Raw genomic sequence first — 16,312 nt, 5'->3', positions numbered from 1 at the left:
GTGGTCTCTTCAACAGGTTCAAGGCGGACATCCCGACCCACTCTGGGGTCTAGATCATTGCTAGACAAAACGATGTCAGAGTCGGATGGTCGCTCTATGTTGTTAGTTTGCAGGATGGGAATCTGTGAGCGTAGGCTGGCCATGTAGCATTCGCGCGCAAGACGTTGATCGCCATGGATGGTGAGGATGTCGCCCGATGGGGAGGGAAACTTCATGGGGAGGTGAGGTGTGGAGACAACGGCGCCAAGGGTGTTGAGTGAAGGGCGGCCTAGGAGGACATTATAGGATGTAGGCGCATCAACGATGAGGAAGCGGATAAGGACAATTTTGGTTTGGGCACCATCGCGGAAGACAGTGTGGAGGTCAATGTAGCCGCGAGTGGAAACTTTTTCCCTAGAAAAACCATAAATTGGTTCATCGTATGGTTAGAGTCTTTAATCCATGTCGCTTTAGGCGACGATGACTCTACTTGAATGGTAGCCGCATTGCAACCCTTGGCGTTGACGTCCTTAATGCAATCTTCCAAGATGTTGATGTCAAAGATGATGAAGTTGCGACATGATTTCAAGATGATGATGACATGAGTGAGCTTGATTAACGCTACCTCCTGCATGAAATACTGATAAGTCATCTGAAGAAATTTTGTGATGCATTGACTTTCAACTAAAAAAATATCTCGTCCAATGGTGGACCTTCTTAGAAGGTTCGTAGGAGGGTCATGCTCAAATATGAGAATATATAGGAAAACTATATCAAATACAATTTCAAAACTATAATTTTTGTAAGGAGAAACATACAAAAATTTCAATACTAAATTATATATATTTTTATTATATTAGTAATAATAATTAAATATATAAAATTTGAGTATATTATTTTGATCTTTTCAAACTTTTTAATCAAGATCCGTCACTGATCACGTAATGTACAGATGACCTATTTAACAGCCACATGAAAAGACCAAAATCCTTTCTTTTACAAAAGGCACTTACTAAGCAACACCAAAGTTGATTAATGTACTCTTATGCAAACTAGCTTTTGATGTCTTTCTAATCACATGTTCAAGGAATCTAAAGAGTGCTCTCCCTCTAGCTCTAGTCCTCCACTTCTTCGCAAATTAAGAAATACAAACAGATTATTCACTCTTCTTTTTGTCTTCCTTTTTGTTCGTATAAATTGTGTTTATACATAAACAAACACAAGACATGCATTGTTACACATCTTACGAACAAATTGTCTTTATGCACAAACAAACACAAGACATGCATTGTTACATATCATACAAACTTCTTTTTAATACTTTTTTAATTCAAAACAATTAATTATCCTAAATAAAAGTGAAAAAATGTTAAACTAAAAATAATTTATATATTATAATTTTTAAACGACTCATAATATTAAATTTATTTAAATTATTATATATATTTTTATTTTTTTATAAATTTAAAATCAAAATTATATTTTCTTATTTTAAAAAAAATTGAAAAGAATAAGAAAAGTAAATGAGAATTTCGATCATGGGAAGTTGAATTTTGAGTTATTTTCTAGAATTGGAAGCCATTATTTAATAATTAAGAATTCTTTTTAAAATTTGATCTATCGTGAAAAAGAAAAAAAAAAAACCTGTGGTTTAGTCGCATTGCATGGTGTGACCTTCTTCCATGACTGAATATGATAGGATGCATGGCATTGATGTCAAAATCTTCTGCCATTTACAGGAGTTGTGACCACACCATTCTTTATGATTTATAGCTCTCAGTCCCCAAAACATCACATCAATAAAGCCTTACAAACTTCACCACAATATCTACAGTGGAAAGGATACGTCTATGTCTATTTCTAAAAGTACAACAAATAATACAATTATCTAAGTTTTCTTTCATTATAATTAATCCGGTTGTAACATTTATAGCATTTTTACTTTTAAATATTTATAATAAATATAATAATTTGATAACAAAACTTATTATACTAGTTTTAAATCTATTAATAAATATTACATAATTGTTTAAAATTACCCTCCGAGTTATCTATAATAGATTATGTTTATTTTACTTATTTTCTAAACGTATACAAATTAATAAATAATAATTAAGTAGTAATAAAGCATTATATTAAAATCATTATAATATTATTTTGAACTTACCTTTATTAAATAATCTCTGTAAAAACTAAGTAGAGTAATTACCTAATTTAGCCAAAAAGTGGTACTAGCACAACCTTCCTAAACTATATTTAAGAAACTTTTGTTAAAAACTAAAATTAATATTAATTTTATATATGTGATGTGCATGTTTATAAGAATCACAGATCGAAGCATCACTAAACTACTCTGCTGAATATAGTATACATACTAGTATATTTCATTTTGAAATTTTAAGATGAAGTTCTCCTTACACGAATTTACACATTCGTGCATTCTAATTTCCAAAAAAAATATTTAACAAATCATAAGAAAGATATTAAATATCAGAGGCTAATTATAAATTTTTATTTATAATATTAATTATTTCAGTAACCAATAGTTTTTTATTTTGTAAATTAATATTTAAATTGGTCACCATAATAATTAACAGCTTTGGTCACTAAAATTGATTGTTAATAAGACATTTTCTTATAATATGCACATCATTGTAACAAATTTTTAATATTTTCTTTTATTTAATACCTTTTAATTAATATGTTTTAAAGATTGTGTCATTACTTACATTTAAGTTACGCTACGTGTTTGATGAATGGATACGAAACATTCTCAGATTGTTATAATAAGTTATTATTATTATTATTATTATTATTATTATATACGTACTTAAGAACTACAACATTTGGGTTAATCATGGAGAACATGGATCAAAGGTTTAGAGCTTAGGTTATACATTTGGTAGCTATGAAAACATGAATCATGAGGATCAATTTGCTTTAATGATTGAAATGGTGTATAATGCTTGTATGCATATATGTGATCTAGGAGCTTTAGATGGCAATGTGAAGAAGAGTCCCCTCATGCTGAAGCGCAAAGGTTTTATACATGTTCACTAATGCAAATGAGCCCATTTATGAATAGCTATAAGGCTTCTAGCAACCATAACCAATGGACATGCTGCTGAAAAATGCTTAGAATATTTTATTCAAATGATTGTTGATGTCTCTCCTAAAGATAATTGCACACCTAAGATTATGAAGCAAAAAAGATTGTGTCCAATCTTGGGTTAAATGTTAAAAGGATTGATTGTTGTGAAGATGGTTGCATGTTATATTACAAGGCTGATGACCAATTAACAAAATGCAAGTTTTATCATCGTTCTAGGTACTTACCTCACAAGGGTGGCACAAGAAGACACAAAAGTGTTCTAGTAAAAAAAATGTTCTACTTGCCACTAATCCACATATTACAACGACTATATGCATCATTGGAAACTACTAAACAAATGAAATGACATTATGAAAATAAAAGATATGATGGTGCGTTGCGACATCCATTCGATGAAAAATCATGGAAACACTTTGACAATGTGTATCCAAATTTTGTTGCTGACCCATGACATATAAGACTTTGTTTATTCTATACAATTCTAACACTTTTCACATATTATGATTGAATACTAGACATATCATCAACGTGTACTGGACATGGAGACAATTAGTTCTACAAGAATTGCAATAACAACAAAGATTCAATGTTGGAAAGATGCTATTGGAGGGAAAAGTAGAGGGAGAGTTTATGGAACTGGGACTTGGTTGTCAACATTCATCATGGCATGTCATCCCTCACTCAACCTTCTACTTTAACTTGCACAATTCATCCAAGACATGGATAATTGGTTGAGATGGAGAGGCTTCTAGAAGAAGTAAAACAAGCCACTATGATAGCTAATGAAATTGATTAGAAATATGCTCTCGTTCAAGAAGAATTGAGTTTGAACAAGCAACAATTAGCCATGATATTGGAGAAGCAGGCTGCAGACACTTCAACAGGCACTAGTCGCGTGCATACGTATTATGATGAAGACTTGGATAATCAACTTGTTCCTTGAAGATGGTACATGTTCAAATTGTGCACACTTTTTAAAATTTTATTTTCTTAATTAAATTATAGATACTTAAAAAGTTGCTTTAGAGATTAATCTCTTACCTTTTAGTTTTTCATTTTCCAAGTTTCAGCGCAATCCTTCACTCTTCCATTGTGGATTGTGGCTTGGATGTGGCTGCTACTAGGTTTTATGGCTAAGTAGTATAGGCTAAGCAATAAAATTTAGGATGTAATGCCAATGTGACTGTAATGACAAAATCACTGGACTTGACTTATTTGGATCTTTGACTTATGGATTTTGTGTGACTATTGTAATTTGATCTAATTACAGTCATAATGTACTTAATCTTATGTTTTCAATTTTAGTTCTAAATGAATGAATATCCTGAAATGTTGGATTGCTTGAAATGTGTATGAATGTAGGTTCTAAGATTGGATGCAGGTTCTGAGATGTGCTTGGAAACAAATATTTCATATCAAAATTTTCAAGCATTTGTATTGGCCAAGCCCACGCTACGCCGACACAAATAATTATACTTTCAAATAATTTGCGTTGGCTTAGCCCACACAACACCCACTCGAATGCATTAAATTCTCCACATCTAGACTAACGAAAGCTATTTTAAATATTTTATTATTTCAATCATTCGTGGGCTTGGAATTATTATTATATTTTTATGTTTTTCTGTTGACTAAGCCCATATGAAAATCTCACTCGAATACGTTTAATTCTCCTTGTTTGCGACGTCCAAATTGACAAAAGTTGTTTTAAAGTTTTTATTTATTTCAATTGTTTGGGGGCTTGACCCATGATGAGCAGGTAATATATAGGTGTATTCATGCATTAGTTTAGGCCATTATTATTCATTTGCACATTATTGGACTGATTTCATCATGCATTATCTTGTTTTGGATCATACATTTGGATTGGTACATTGTTTGTGTAAATAGGTCTGGAGGGAGTAAGCTAGACACAAAACAACATATTCCACAAGTGTTAGGTGGAGTCTTCCACGACTTGTGAATTTGGCTTAAAAAATTTGAGTTTCAAATTAGAGTGTTCCATAGGGGCCTGGTGGATTTTTCCACGACCTGTAGATTTTGCCTCAAATTGAAGGATAGAAAACAGCATGTTCCACAGGTGCCTGGTGGGTCTTTCCATGGCCTATGAATTGTTTAGCGAGAAATCTAAAGATTACGTGAACTGATAAAGATTTAAAGGAAAAAGAAAATAAAAGAAAGAGAAAAAGGAGGGAAACGGTTAGAGGAGAGAGAAAATTACCTCAACAAAGGTAGAGAACATGAAAAATATAAAGGAGGAGGAGCGTTCATGAAAAAACTTCTTTTTTCTCCTCTATTTTGTTATTCGCTTTGTCTACCTCTTTTAGTTTTTTTCTTTTCATTATGTAGAACTAGTTTTCCTTTTTGTTGGAGGATTGATATAAGACTTTGGATTATAGGTTCTACTCTTTACATTTGATATTTTGTTAATGTTCTTCATCTTAATGCTCTGTTTATGGTTTTATCGTTTATTCTATGAGCGATTTCACAATTGGGAAATTGGGGATTGTTTGCGATTATAAACAAGACGGGTTAGGTTATGTCATAATTGAAAAATTGGACATATCTAATTAGTTTACAATAGAGATGATTAATGACTTTTCATGATTCTATTGAATATTTGTAAACTGACCTAAGGAATTGGGGGATCGAATTCAATGAATAGATTTTACCTACTAAGGGATTAGGGGTAAAACAGCTTTGAGTAAACTCAAGTGGATGATTACATTGTTTGCATCAATTGAAAAAGAGTAGAATTCTATAGGAAAGGGTATGAAATCAATCCTATAACAGTTTTTATATTTATTGAAGTTTTTGTTAAAATTTTATGCTTTCAATTTTATTGATTCTTATTTGCTCACAATTATGTAATTTAGGAATTTAGTATTCAACGAGTCAATCTCACAGCACGATATTTTATTACTAAGTTAATGATTGGTTCACTCACCAAACGTTTATTAAGTTTTTGGCACTATTGCTGGGGATTGATTTTTCTGTTGTGTTAGTGATCTAATTTGCTTAAGATTTGAGTATTAATTTTTAGGTAGTCAAAATTTTTTGTGTTTTCAGTTTATTCTTTTTTGTTTTAATTATATTGTTTGTTGTTAATGTGTTTTCACGTGATTTTTGTTGTTAGAATCTTATGTCTTTAAGTTATTTATGCGAGATACAATTGCAGAAAAAATCTTGCTTTTTGACCCAGAAATTGAACATACTGCTATACGCAATAGGAGTATCGCAAGAAAGAAGAAGCAAGAGAGAAAAGCAGGGCCATAAAATCATAAGAAAGAACACATATCAATGATGGGTGAAGAACAACCTGTGAGGAGGACTTTACCTGATTATTCGATGCCAAATACAAATAATTACCAAGGGAGCATCGTGAGACCTCTTGTTCAAGCCAACAATTTTGAAATCAAGCCTGCACTATTACAAGTCATCCAACATAATCAATTTGGAGGTGCAGTTTCAGAGGATCCTAATTCTCATTTGGAGAATTTTCTGGCCATTTGTGATAGTTTTAAGATTAATGGAGTTTCAAATGATGCAATCCACTTGAGGCGTTTTCCTTTCTCATTACGGGATAAAGCTAAAAGTTTGCTTCAAACACAACTTCCAGGCAGTATTTCTACATGGGAACATATGGCTACAAAATTTGTAACCAAATACTTTCCTCCATCCAAGTTAGCAAAAATGAGAAATGAAATCACTATTTTGTGCAACAAGAAACTGAATCTTTGTATGAGGCTTGGAAGAGTTATAGGGAGCTCTTGAGAAGATGCCCACATCATGCTTTACCAAATTGGTTGAAGTCCAAATATTCTATTATGGTCTTGCACCATCTTTTAAAGCAATTCTAGATGTGACAAGTGAATGATCGTTTAATTTGAAAACACATGAGGAAACTTTGGAGACTATTTAGTTAATGGCAATTAACATTGTGAATATGCAGTTTGACCGACAAAATAGAAAGCTGGAGTGTTAGAGGTTAGTACTTTTTATGTTATCCTAGCTGAAAACAAGTTGTTAACACACAAAATGACCGAGTTGATGCAGAAGTTGGGTAATATACAAGCAAAAGCAGTTAATACAACGTATCTACTGTGTGATTTTTATGGAAGAATGCATCAAAATGGTGAGTGTCAAGTAACTCAACAAGAGGCCAGGAGAATGTAATGTGCCAACAACATAATCAATTTGCTAATAATTTTTCAAATTGGAGGAGCCCACTAAACAAACCTTGGAATGGTTCGAATCAATCTAATCAACCAAAGCCTCCTTATCAATATCAAGCATAATCTAGCAACCAAGGAAGTAAGTTGTCTAATTTGGAGATTGTTGTGGAGAAGCTAACAGTGCAAACCTCAACATTTATGGAACAGACTTCTAATTTCATGAATTAGACAAGGACTAATCTCAAGAATTAGGAAGCTTCAATCTGGAAGTTGGAGAATCAAATTGGTTAACTTTCACGACAAATCTCGAAGAGGTCTCTTAGAACATTCCCTAGTGACACCATTCCAATCCCAAAGGAGCAATGTAAGGAAATTCAATTGAGGAGTGGAAGGTTGGTAGAAAATGAGAAAAAAAGTAATGTGAGTAATGAGAAAAATGCACGAGGAGATGAGATTGTAAAAGAGAGTGGAAAAAATGAGCGGAAAAATTGTGAGGAGAATAGTGAGGGAGAAAAAAGTGAAGAGAGTGAAAAAGGTAAAATGAGAGAATATGTTTCTACGATTCCATTCCCTCAAAGGTTGAAGAAGAAAGATCAGGAGAAAAAAATTGCAAGATTTCTTGATGTCTTTAAGAAGCTCTACATTAATATTCCATTTGTGGAGGCCTTAGAGCAAATGCCTAGCTATGCAAAATTTATGAAGGACTTGTTGTCTAGAAAGAGGAAGTTGCAAGAAGATGAAACCATAATACTCACAGAGAAGTGCAGTGCAATAATTCAAAAAAAATTACCTCCCAAGTTGAAGGATCCAGGAAGCTTTGTGATTCCATGTGAGATTAGAAATATAATGGTGAGTAAGGCATTGTGTGATTTTGGAGCAAGCATCAATTTGATGCCTTTATTCATTTTTAAAATGTTGGGAATTGGACAAGTGAAGTCTACAATAATAACTCTCTAATGAAGCACAAGGTGGACAAGGAGGATTGTTTCCGACTTGAGTCTTTAGTGTTAAAGGAAATGGATAATCATGGGAGGAAGAGTCCATTAGAGCGCACCTTGTTGTCAGGAATGGACGCAAAGGAGTTACTTGAAGAAGTGAGTGATGAAGAAGTGGTGCAATGTGCCCATCAATTAGAAGTTCTCAAGCCTTTATTCAGTTCTACCAGAAGAGTAGAAGACCTTAACAAGAGTGAAGGTGGAGGAGACGAGACATCCAAGGTAGAATTGAAACCACTTCCTTCTCGCCTTAAATACAGTTTCTTAGATGAGACAATGCTCAATCCTATCATTATAAACAATGAACTTACCGTTGTTGAGGAAGAGGAGCTTGTAAAGGTGTTGAGGGAGCACAAATCCGCTATAGGTTGGCCAATTGATGATTTACAAGGTATTAGTCCTACGATGTGCATGCACATAATTTATTTGGAAGATGACTTCAAACCTATCTGTCAACCATAAAGAATGCTCAACCCCACAATGAAGGACTTGGTGAGGAAAGAAGTAATCAAGTTATTAGAAGCGGACATTATTTATCCAATTTTTGATAGTGAGTGGGTGAGCCTAGTTCATGTGGTACCCATGAAAGGTGGGATAATAGTAGTGACAAATGAAAAGAATGAACTCATTCCCACAAGAAAAGTGATAGGGTGGCGCATGTGCATTGACTATAGAAGACTTAATCAAGCCACAATGAAGGACCATTTTTCACTCCTGTTTATAGATCAAATGCTTGAGAAGTTGTCTGGACATGAGTACTACTGTTTTCTTGATCGCTATTTTGGTTACAACTAAATAGTCGTCGCTCCTTTTGTGTTTGATGATGCATGTTTGCAAGAATTCATGACTTTAAAGAAACAACTTGTCTCTGCTCCTAAAATTACAACACTTATTTTGTCTTTACCATTTGAACTTATGTGTGATGCTAGTGATTATGTTGTGGGTGCTGTATTAGGAAAAAGAAAAGACAAAGAAAAGACAAAGTCTTTTCCTCATGACTTGACTTTTCAGCAAAGAAAGAAATTTTTGCATGATGTTAAAAGTTATTTCTAGGATGATCCTCTACTATTTAGAAGATGTGGTGATGGTATCATTAGGCGATGTGTTCCTGAGAATGAGTTTCGAAGTATCCTTTGGCATTGTCATGGATCAGTTATGGGGGCATTTTAGTGTTGAGAGAACAACTTCTAAAGTCTTACAAAGTGGCTTTTATTGGCCTACTCTTTTTAAAGATGCCCGTGGTTTTATTAAGAAGTGTGACAAAAAGGGTAGGAAATATTTCAAAGAGATGCCTTTAAATAGCATTCTGGAAGTGGACATTTTTTATGTGTGGGGTATTGATTTTATAGGATCTTTTCCTTCCTCTTTTTAGAACTAATACATTTTGGTTGCAGTGGATTATGTGTCAAAGTGGGTGGAGACTAGGGCATTACCATCAAATTATGCTCAAGTGGTAATTTGTTTCATCAAGAAACATATATTTTCTAGATTTGGGGTGCCAAAAGCAATAATTAGTGATGAGGTTCACATTTCCATAACAAGAAATTTGCAGCACTTTTGGGGAAATATGGTGTCAACCACAAGATCGCTACTCCTTACCATCCACAAACTAGTGGGCAAGTGGAAATTTCCAATAGGGAATTGAAGAGAATTTTAGAGAAAGTTGTGAGCTCATCCAGGAAAGATTGGTCTAGGAAACTAGATGATGTACTTTGGGCTTACCGTACAACTTTTAAAACTCCTATTTGAGTGTCTCCATATCAATTGGTGTATGGGAAATCATGTCATTTACTGATGGAATTAGAGCACAAAGCATTTTGGGCTATTAAATTCTTGAATTTGGATTCGAAGATTTCAGGTGAGAAGAGATTATTGCAAATGGATGAGTTGGATGAATTTAGATTGCAGGCTTATGAGAATGCTAGCATTTATAAGGAAAGAACAAAAAAATGGATTAAAATTTGAAAAAACACAGAGTTTGGAGTCGCTACCATAGTTATTATAGAAAACTATGAAAAACCATAAAAAAAGAGCAATGTCTGCGAAAAACCGGATTTTGGGTCAGGGAGTCGGTTACGCTTGGGAAAGGTATTAACATCGCACAACGTCTGTCCTAAGCTGATACTTTTAATTAAATGTGAAAAAGTTATGTGGTGTTTCAAAATACTTATTTTTTCCCAAAAATAATATAAAAGAATGTACAAAAGAAACAAAAATATATATATTTTTTATTTTTTAGGCCCGACAAGGATTAATCCTTGCTCTACGTATCTCCATTTACAATGGAGAATCAGGGTTACGCAGTTCTTTATGAAAAACTATTTGGAAAACTATTTGAAAAATGATTTAATTTTTTATTTTTATTTTTTCAAGACCTTTCTACTTAAATTTTTCGTATTTCGAATTATTTTAAAATTGGTGTCACGCGACACGAGTAGATGGACAGACACTTGAAATAAATTCTTTGTTTTATCTTTTACTTTCTCATTTTTTAATCATTTATAAATTTTTAATAATTTTTTAAAGTTATTTAAAAGTGGATGTGGATGTCGTGAGCAACAAGATAAATATCAAGAAGTAAGCAAAGAAAACTATTTATTTATTTATTTTTAGATCATCTATATATATTTTTCAGAAAAAAAAAGTTAAATTGGATGTCATGCGATGCGAGCGGCCGGACAGACACTAAAGAAAGGGGAAAAATATTTTTTATGATTAAAAAAAGTGAATATTGGAAAAACTAAATCAAAAGATGAAAGAACTGAGAGTGTCATATCTTAAAAAAATTTTAATATCTTCTCACCTTATCTCTTTTGTTATTTCTTGCTTCTTTTCTAATATTTTTATGTTTGTTTTTCCAATAGAGATAAAAATGAGAGGTGTCTATGTGGGCGGTAATGAGAAAGAATTACAGAAGTATAGAGAATGTTTTCTTTTATTTTTTCTACCTCCTTCAATGGTTGTTTTTTTTTTGAAAGAGATAAAAAAGGAGGTGTGTAAGTGGGAGTGGTGACGGCGAAGAATTAAAGAAGCGTAAAGAATATTTTTTTCTTTTTTTTACATATGACAGAGTGCGTATTTATACTCACACCTTGCAATATCAATGCAATCTCTGCCTTAATTGTAATGAACAATATAAGGAAGGTATTGGTCATGATAGCATCACATTATGGGGATCAAATCATAGCAAATCAGAGCACAAAATCAAATCCCAATTAATAATATTGATTCTTACCATTTGAAAGAGATAGTGCTTGTAATTATTAGAATCATATCACTAATTTCTTTATCACGAACAAAGAACAAATGGTATGTTGGATTATTGGGCTTATGAAAAAGTATGTGATAATTAAAAACAAATTGGGTTTTTTCTTCTTTTTTCCTTTTTTTTTCTATCTCTTTTTTTTTTCCAAAATTAAAGTTTGAAAATCTTTTGAAGAAAATTATTTCACCTTTTACCATTAACTAATAACATTTTTTTTTTATTTTTATTTTTTTGAAAATAAATTTATTCACCCAGACGAAATTGGGTGTTGACAGTTGCCCCTCTTTACTTAGATTTTACTAGATAATATGAAAATTTGACTTTTTCATATTATCGTAATAAAAGCTAAGTAAAGATAAAAACACTAATTTCGTTCGGGTTTCAAGAGAAGACAAATTTGAAGACAAACTTGACCATTCGAGAGGAGATGGTCTATATCTTAAAGAAAAGAACTAGGAGACCATTACCAAGTAGAGGGTCTCCATCTGACACACCATTTTTTTTTACGTTTTGAAAAAAAAAACAAATTAGACCAATCCCGTGGAGAGGGTCCATTCATAGGATTCAGTGACCATTACCATGTAGAGGGCCTCGATGTGACATAAGAAATCAATGACCAATGCCTCGCATAGGATCTTAATGTAAAGAGATCGATGATCATTGCCTCGTAGAGGGCCTCGATGTGACATAAGAAATAAATGACCATTGTCTCGCAAAGGGTGTTGATGTAAAGAGATCGATGACCATTGTCTCGCAGAGGGCCTTGATGATGAGAAAAACCATGACCATTGCTTTGTAGAGGGTCTTGATGTGACATAAGAAAATCAATGACCATTGCCTTGCAGAGGGTCTTGATGTAAAGTGATCGATGACCATTGCCTCGTAGAAGGCCTCAATGATGAGAGAAACCATGACTATTGCTTTGCAGATGGTCTTGATGTGACATAAGAAAATCAATGATCATTGCGTTGCAGAGGGCCTTGATGTAAACATAAAGGAATCAATGACCATTGCATCGTAGAGGGTCTTGATTTAAACATAAGAAAATCAATGATCATTGCATCGCAGATGGTCTTGATGTAAATATAAGAAAATCAATGACCATTGCCTCGTAGAGGATCTTGATGTGAACATAAGGAAATCAATGACCATTGCCTCGTAGAGGGTTTTGATGTGAACATAAGAAAATCAATAACCATTGCCTTGTAGACGGTCTTGATGTAACCATAAGGAAATCAATGACCATTGCCTCGTAGAAGGTCTTGATGTGAACATAAGGAAATCAATAACCATTGCCTTGTAGAGGGTCTTGATGTAAACATAAGGAAATCAATGACCATTGCCTCGTAGAGGGTCCTGATGTATAAAAGGAGAACCTAAATTTTGCTTTTGAAATGTCGACAAACATCGCGTGAATGTCTAACATTGGTGAGACTTACACAAAAAATTATCATTGTTGACTTTTTTTTTGAAATGATTTTCAATGATTTTGTGGATTATGATGGATGACTTGATGATGCATGACAGGTTATAATTTTCTTTTTGAACCTATATGATGATGCATACATGGATGCGTGGATGCATGGGTGGAATTTGCTTTTTTTTCATTTTTCATTTTTCCTTTATTTTAATTTGAGAGCGAGGAAAACTAACCTTAGAGACTAAACAAAGATAGAGGCCAGACAAAACTGGAATTAGGGGCCAATGTGGAAATTGTGCTTAATGGCCAGTGGAAACTAGGCTTAAGGTATATTGGTAATTCATATGAATGAAGAGGATTTTGATTGAAAAGATGGAAAATATTTTATTCAAAAAGATGGATGACCAATGTATGCATGACTTAGTATGATGTATGAATTACCTTATGTATGAATTTTTTTTCTTTTGCATTTTTTTTAAAACAAATTCGAATTGTTCCCCATTTCATTGTTATTTCGAATTCATGGAATCATTCTACTTTGATACTTTTTTACTTTTTCAAATCATTTCTTTGGTCTAATCAGTTTACTAACGAACACTTTTTTTAATCATTTCTTTTCAAACACTATTTGAATGACATCCATGAAATTGCCAAGGTCTTGAAAAGGTTTAAATGAGGTGATGAAGATTAACTAGGGAGTTGCCCCAATTTGAATTGGTCTCAGGGCACAAAATGTGTTTGGGCTTTCCTAGTTACTGATGGTATGAAGAAAATGATGGGGACTTCAAAAAAAAATCGCCCCTGGTGTGAGAGCCTAGAATGGTCTTAGGGTACAAAAGCGTGTTTGACTTTGCCCAATTGAGGAGATTGAAAAATGATGAGGTCTTCACAAGTTGCCTCTAATGTGATCATAGTCTTTGATGTAAATAAATGCCCCAAGTCAGAATGAATTATCGAAATATATGAATTACAAACAAAGTGACTACCTTAGTTTGGGTTTGGGATTGATAAAGATGGACTATTTTAAGGTTGGTCAAGGTTTAGGCTTAGAGCGAGGTTATTGTTAGAGCAAAGATGGAGTTTCATGAGGAATGAATTGAAAGAGGACAACCCAAATTTAGCTTAATTGTCTGATTGCCCATGCTAATTTTGAAGCTTTGGAAATATGTCACCCAGAAAATTGCCCTAGTGTTTAAAAGCAAATATCTGAACACACTTTTTTAATATTTTTTTTAGAACAAACCTGTTAGCAAATCAAAATTTTGATCTAAATTAAAACCTTTGAAAGGTAACAATCAATCTTTGATCTGTGTGGACTTTATTAGGCTTGTATTATGGCCAAGGCTAGGGGTATGGAAGTAAATGATAGTAAAGGCCGAAACAAGTGATGTGAGGATTGTTTCAACAAGGATCTTTGAATAATGTTTCATTCAAAATTTGTTTGACTTCTTCTTGTTCACCTTTTGCTTCTCTTTTTCTTTTATTTTCTTGATATAACCATTTCTTTTTTTTTTCCTTTTTTTTTCTATATATTTTTGTATTGGTGAACTACCATTCAGATGAAACAAATGCAAATATTATGTCAACCCTTAGTGTGAGGGTGACCCTTGTTTAGGGTAATTTGAATAAAACTTTATGGAAGGCTCAAATTGGTTAGCAAAGGATAATTACTTTTGTTTTTTTTTGGATAAAGAAACATGGCCACACATCATTTCAAATCATGATTGTTTTTCTTAACAAAAACTTTAATTTAGATGAAAAGAATTTAGTTCATGTGACAGGATGTCCCTTGTTTTGTTCTTTTTTTTCACTTCTTTTTTGTCTTATTTTTGCCTAGACTGTCCTTCAAAGTTTTTAGTCTAGCAGACTTTTCTTCATTTTTTTTGTTTTTTTTTGTTCAGAGAGTTTCTTGAAATCATTTTAAGGTATGTGTCCCCTTTATGATGATCCTCCATGGAAATGAAAACAAAGTTTATGGTGGAAGAGAGATGAATATGGAAATAGATTTGAGCAATTTCATGCATGCAAGATTAGATGGGTGCTTCAAAAGAAATGATAATAAACAATATTTAATTTCTTTATTAAAAAAGTTTTATTATTTTCTCATTTTTCATAAGAAATTTCCAAGAATTTGGTGATAAAGAAAGTGGGAAACAATTTGAACTTATTGTAGAGTGTAAGACCCGTGAAATTTAATTAATTAAATAAATAATTAATTAATAAATGCGGGTGGGAGAATTAATTATGACATTAAATTATGAATGGAATGATATGGAAAGGTACTAGCTTAAGTGGTTGAGAGTACTTTGATTGTGTGAGAGGACTTGGGTTCGAGTCCTATGTATGCCATTTTGTGTTATTATTCATTGTTATTTTAAATATATGATAATCATGTTGTGAAATAATATGATAATTGAATTATGATGGTTAGCATGAAATATGATTGGTTGAATTGGTTGTGCTTTTGAATTGTGATTGAGTGGTTATGGGTTCAAGCCTTGGAGGAAGTTACATTAAACTTAATTTTTGATATTTTTGGCTTTGGTTTGAATATGAAGAGTTGAGGAACATCCTAGTGGAATGGCAGAATAAGGGTGGCTGTGAAACAATGAATGGGAATTAACCACCATTAAGTGGTAATTTTCGTTTTAGGTTAATAACCTAGTTTTAGGCACACTTTAAAAGGGAAAAAGTGGGTAAATAGCAAAGGTTTGGCAAGCTTAAAATACACCAAAGAGAGAGAGCACGAGAATTTGGAGTTTCTGGGTGCAGCGCCTGGCGGTGAATCCCTATACCGCCAGGCGACTCAAAGTTTGTGAACGTTCTGGGTGTTTTCTGATGAATTTCTGCCAGGCGACGCTAGGCGATTTGGCTGCTGTAAGTCCTAAGCATTGGACTTTGTAGGGTGATCTACCAGGCTTTTGGTGATGCCTCAAAGGTAAGATTGCTGGGTTCCTTGAGTTGAGCTTGGAACATATCCCTTGAGTTGAGCTCGGGATAGGGGTTAAGCACGTACATTCCTTGAGTTGAGCTCGGAATGGCATCCCTCGAGTTGAGCTTAGGATGGCGGATGAACACGAGGAACCCTTGAGTTTAGCTCGGGTTGGCGAGTGTTGCCGGTGTGAGTGTGCTGGTTGTGGCCAGTACGAATGGGTCCAGTTAGATTGCCCTCCTCAGTCGTTGGCTGACGAGTTTGGTAGTCTTGGGACATTACGGACTATGTTCGTAATTGGGAACTCCACCTGGCGTTATGGTGTGTGATCCGTGGCATTGGTTCCCGCACGTGCTCTGTTGGTTGTGGCCGATATGTTTGGCAACAAATTATCTTGGGGTAATCACTAGAAGAGGTAGAACACGAATGGTCTG

General features: G+C 33.6%; 1 protein-coding gene and 1 non-coding gene across 2 annotated transcripts; one reads left to right on the top strand and one right to left on the bottom strand.

The window, feature by feature from the left end:
- Positions 1-6,781: 6,781 nt before the first annotated feature.
- On the bottom strand, positions 6,782-6,887 carry LOC114180033. Its single transcript, XR_003603609.1, has one exon. It is a non-coding gene; the product is annotated as a small nucleolar RNA R71 (small nucleolar RNA).
- Positions 6,888-7,806: 919 nt separating this feature from the next.
- LOC114175189 lies at positions 7,807-10,010 on the top strand. Its single transcript, XM_028059953.1, has 4 exons — positions 7,807-8,115; positions 8,229-8,652; positions 9,656-9,714; positions 9,804-10,010. The coding sequence occupies exons 1-4, from the start codon at positions 7,807-7,809 to the stop codon at positions 10,008-10,010; spliced, it is 999 nt and encodes a 332-aa protein (XP_027915754.1).
- The last annotated feature ends 6,302 nt before the right edge of the window (positions 10,011-16,312 follow it).

Source organism: Vigna unguiculata, chromosome 3, assembly GCF_004118075.2.
Source record: "Vigna unguiculata cultivar IT97K-499-35 chromosome 3, ASM411807v1, whole genome shotgun sequence".
Taxonomy (NCBI): Eukaryota; Viridiplantae; Streptophyta; class Magnoliopsida; order Fabales; family Fabaceae; genus Vigna; species Vigna unguiculata.
Note: the sequence above shows the minus strand (reverse complement) of the source record. Positions and strands in the feature narration are given on the sequence as shown.

What these genes read in the sequence shown, in the direction of transcription:
- LOC114175189 (XM_028059953.1), top strand. Translation starts at nt 7,807, where the DNA reads ATGAGAGAATATGTTTCTACGATTCCATTCCCTCAAAGGTTGAAGAAG. An exon ending in GTGAGATTAGAAATATAATG is followed by an intron (nt 8,116 to 8,228) that starts GTGAGTAAGGCA and finishes TCTCTAATGAAG; the next exon opens with CACAAGGTGGACAAGGAGGA. An exon ending in GCCAATTGATGATTTACAAG is followed by an intron (nt 8,653 to 9,655) that starts GTATTAGTCCTA and finishes TTTTGGTTGCAG; the next exon opens with TGGATTATGTGTCAAAGTGG.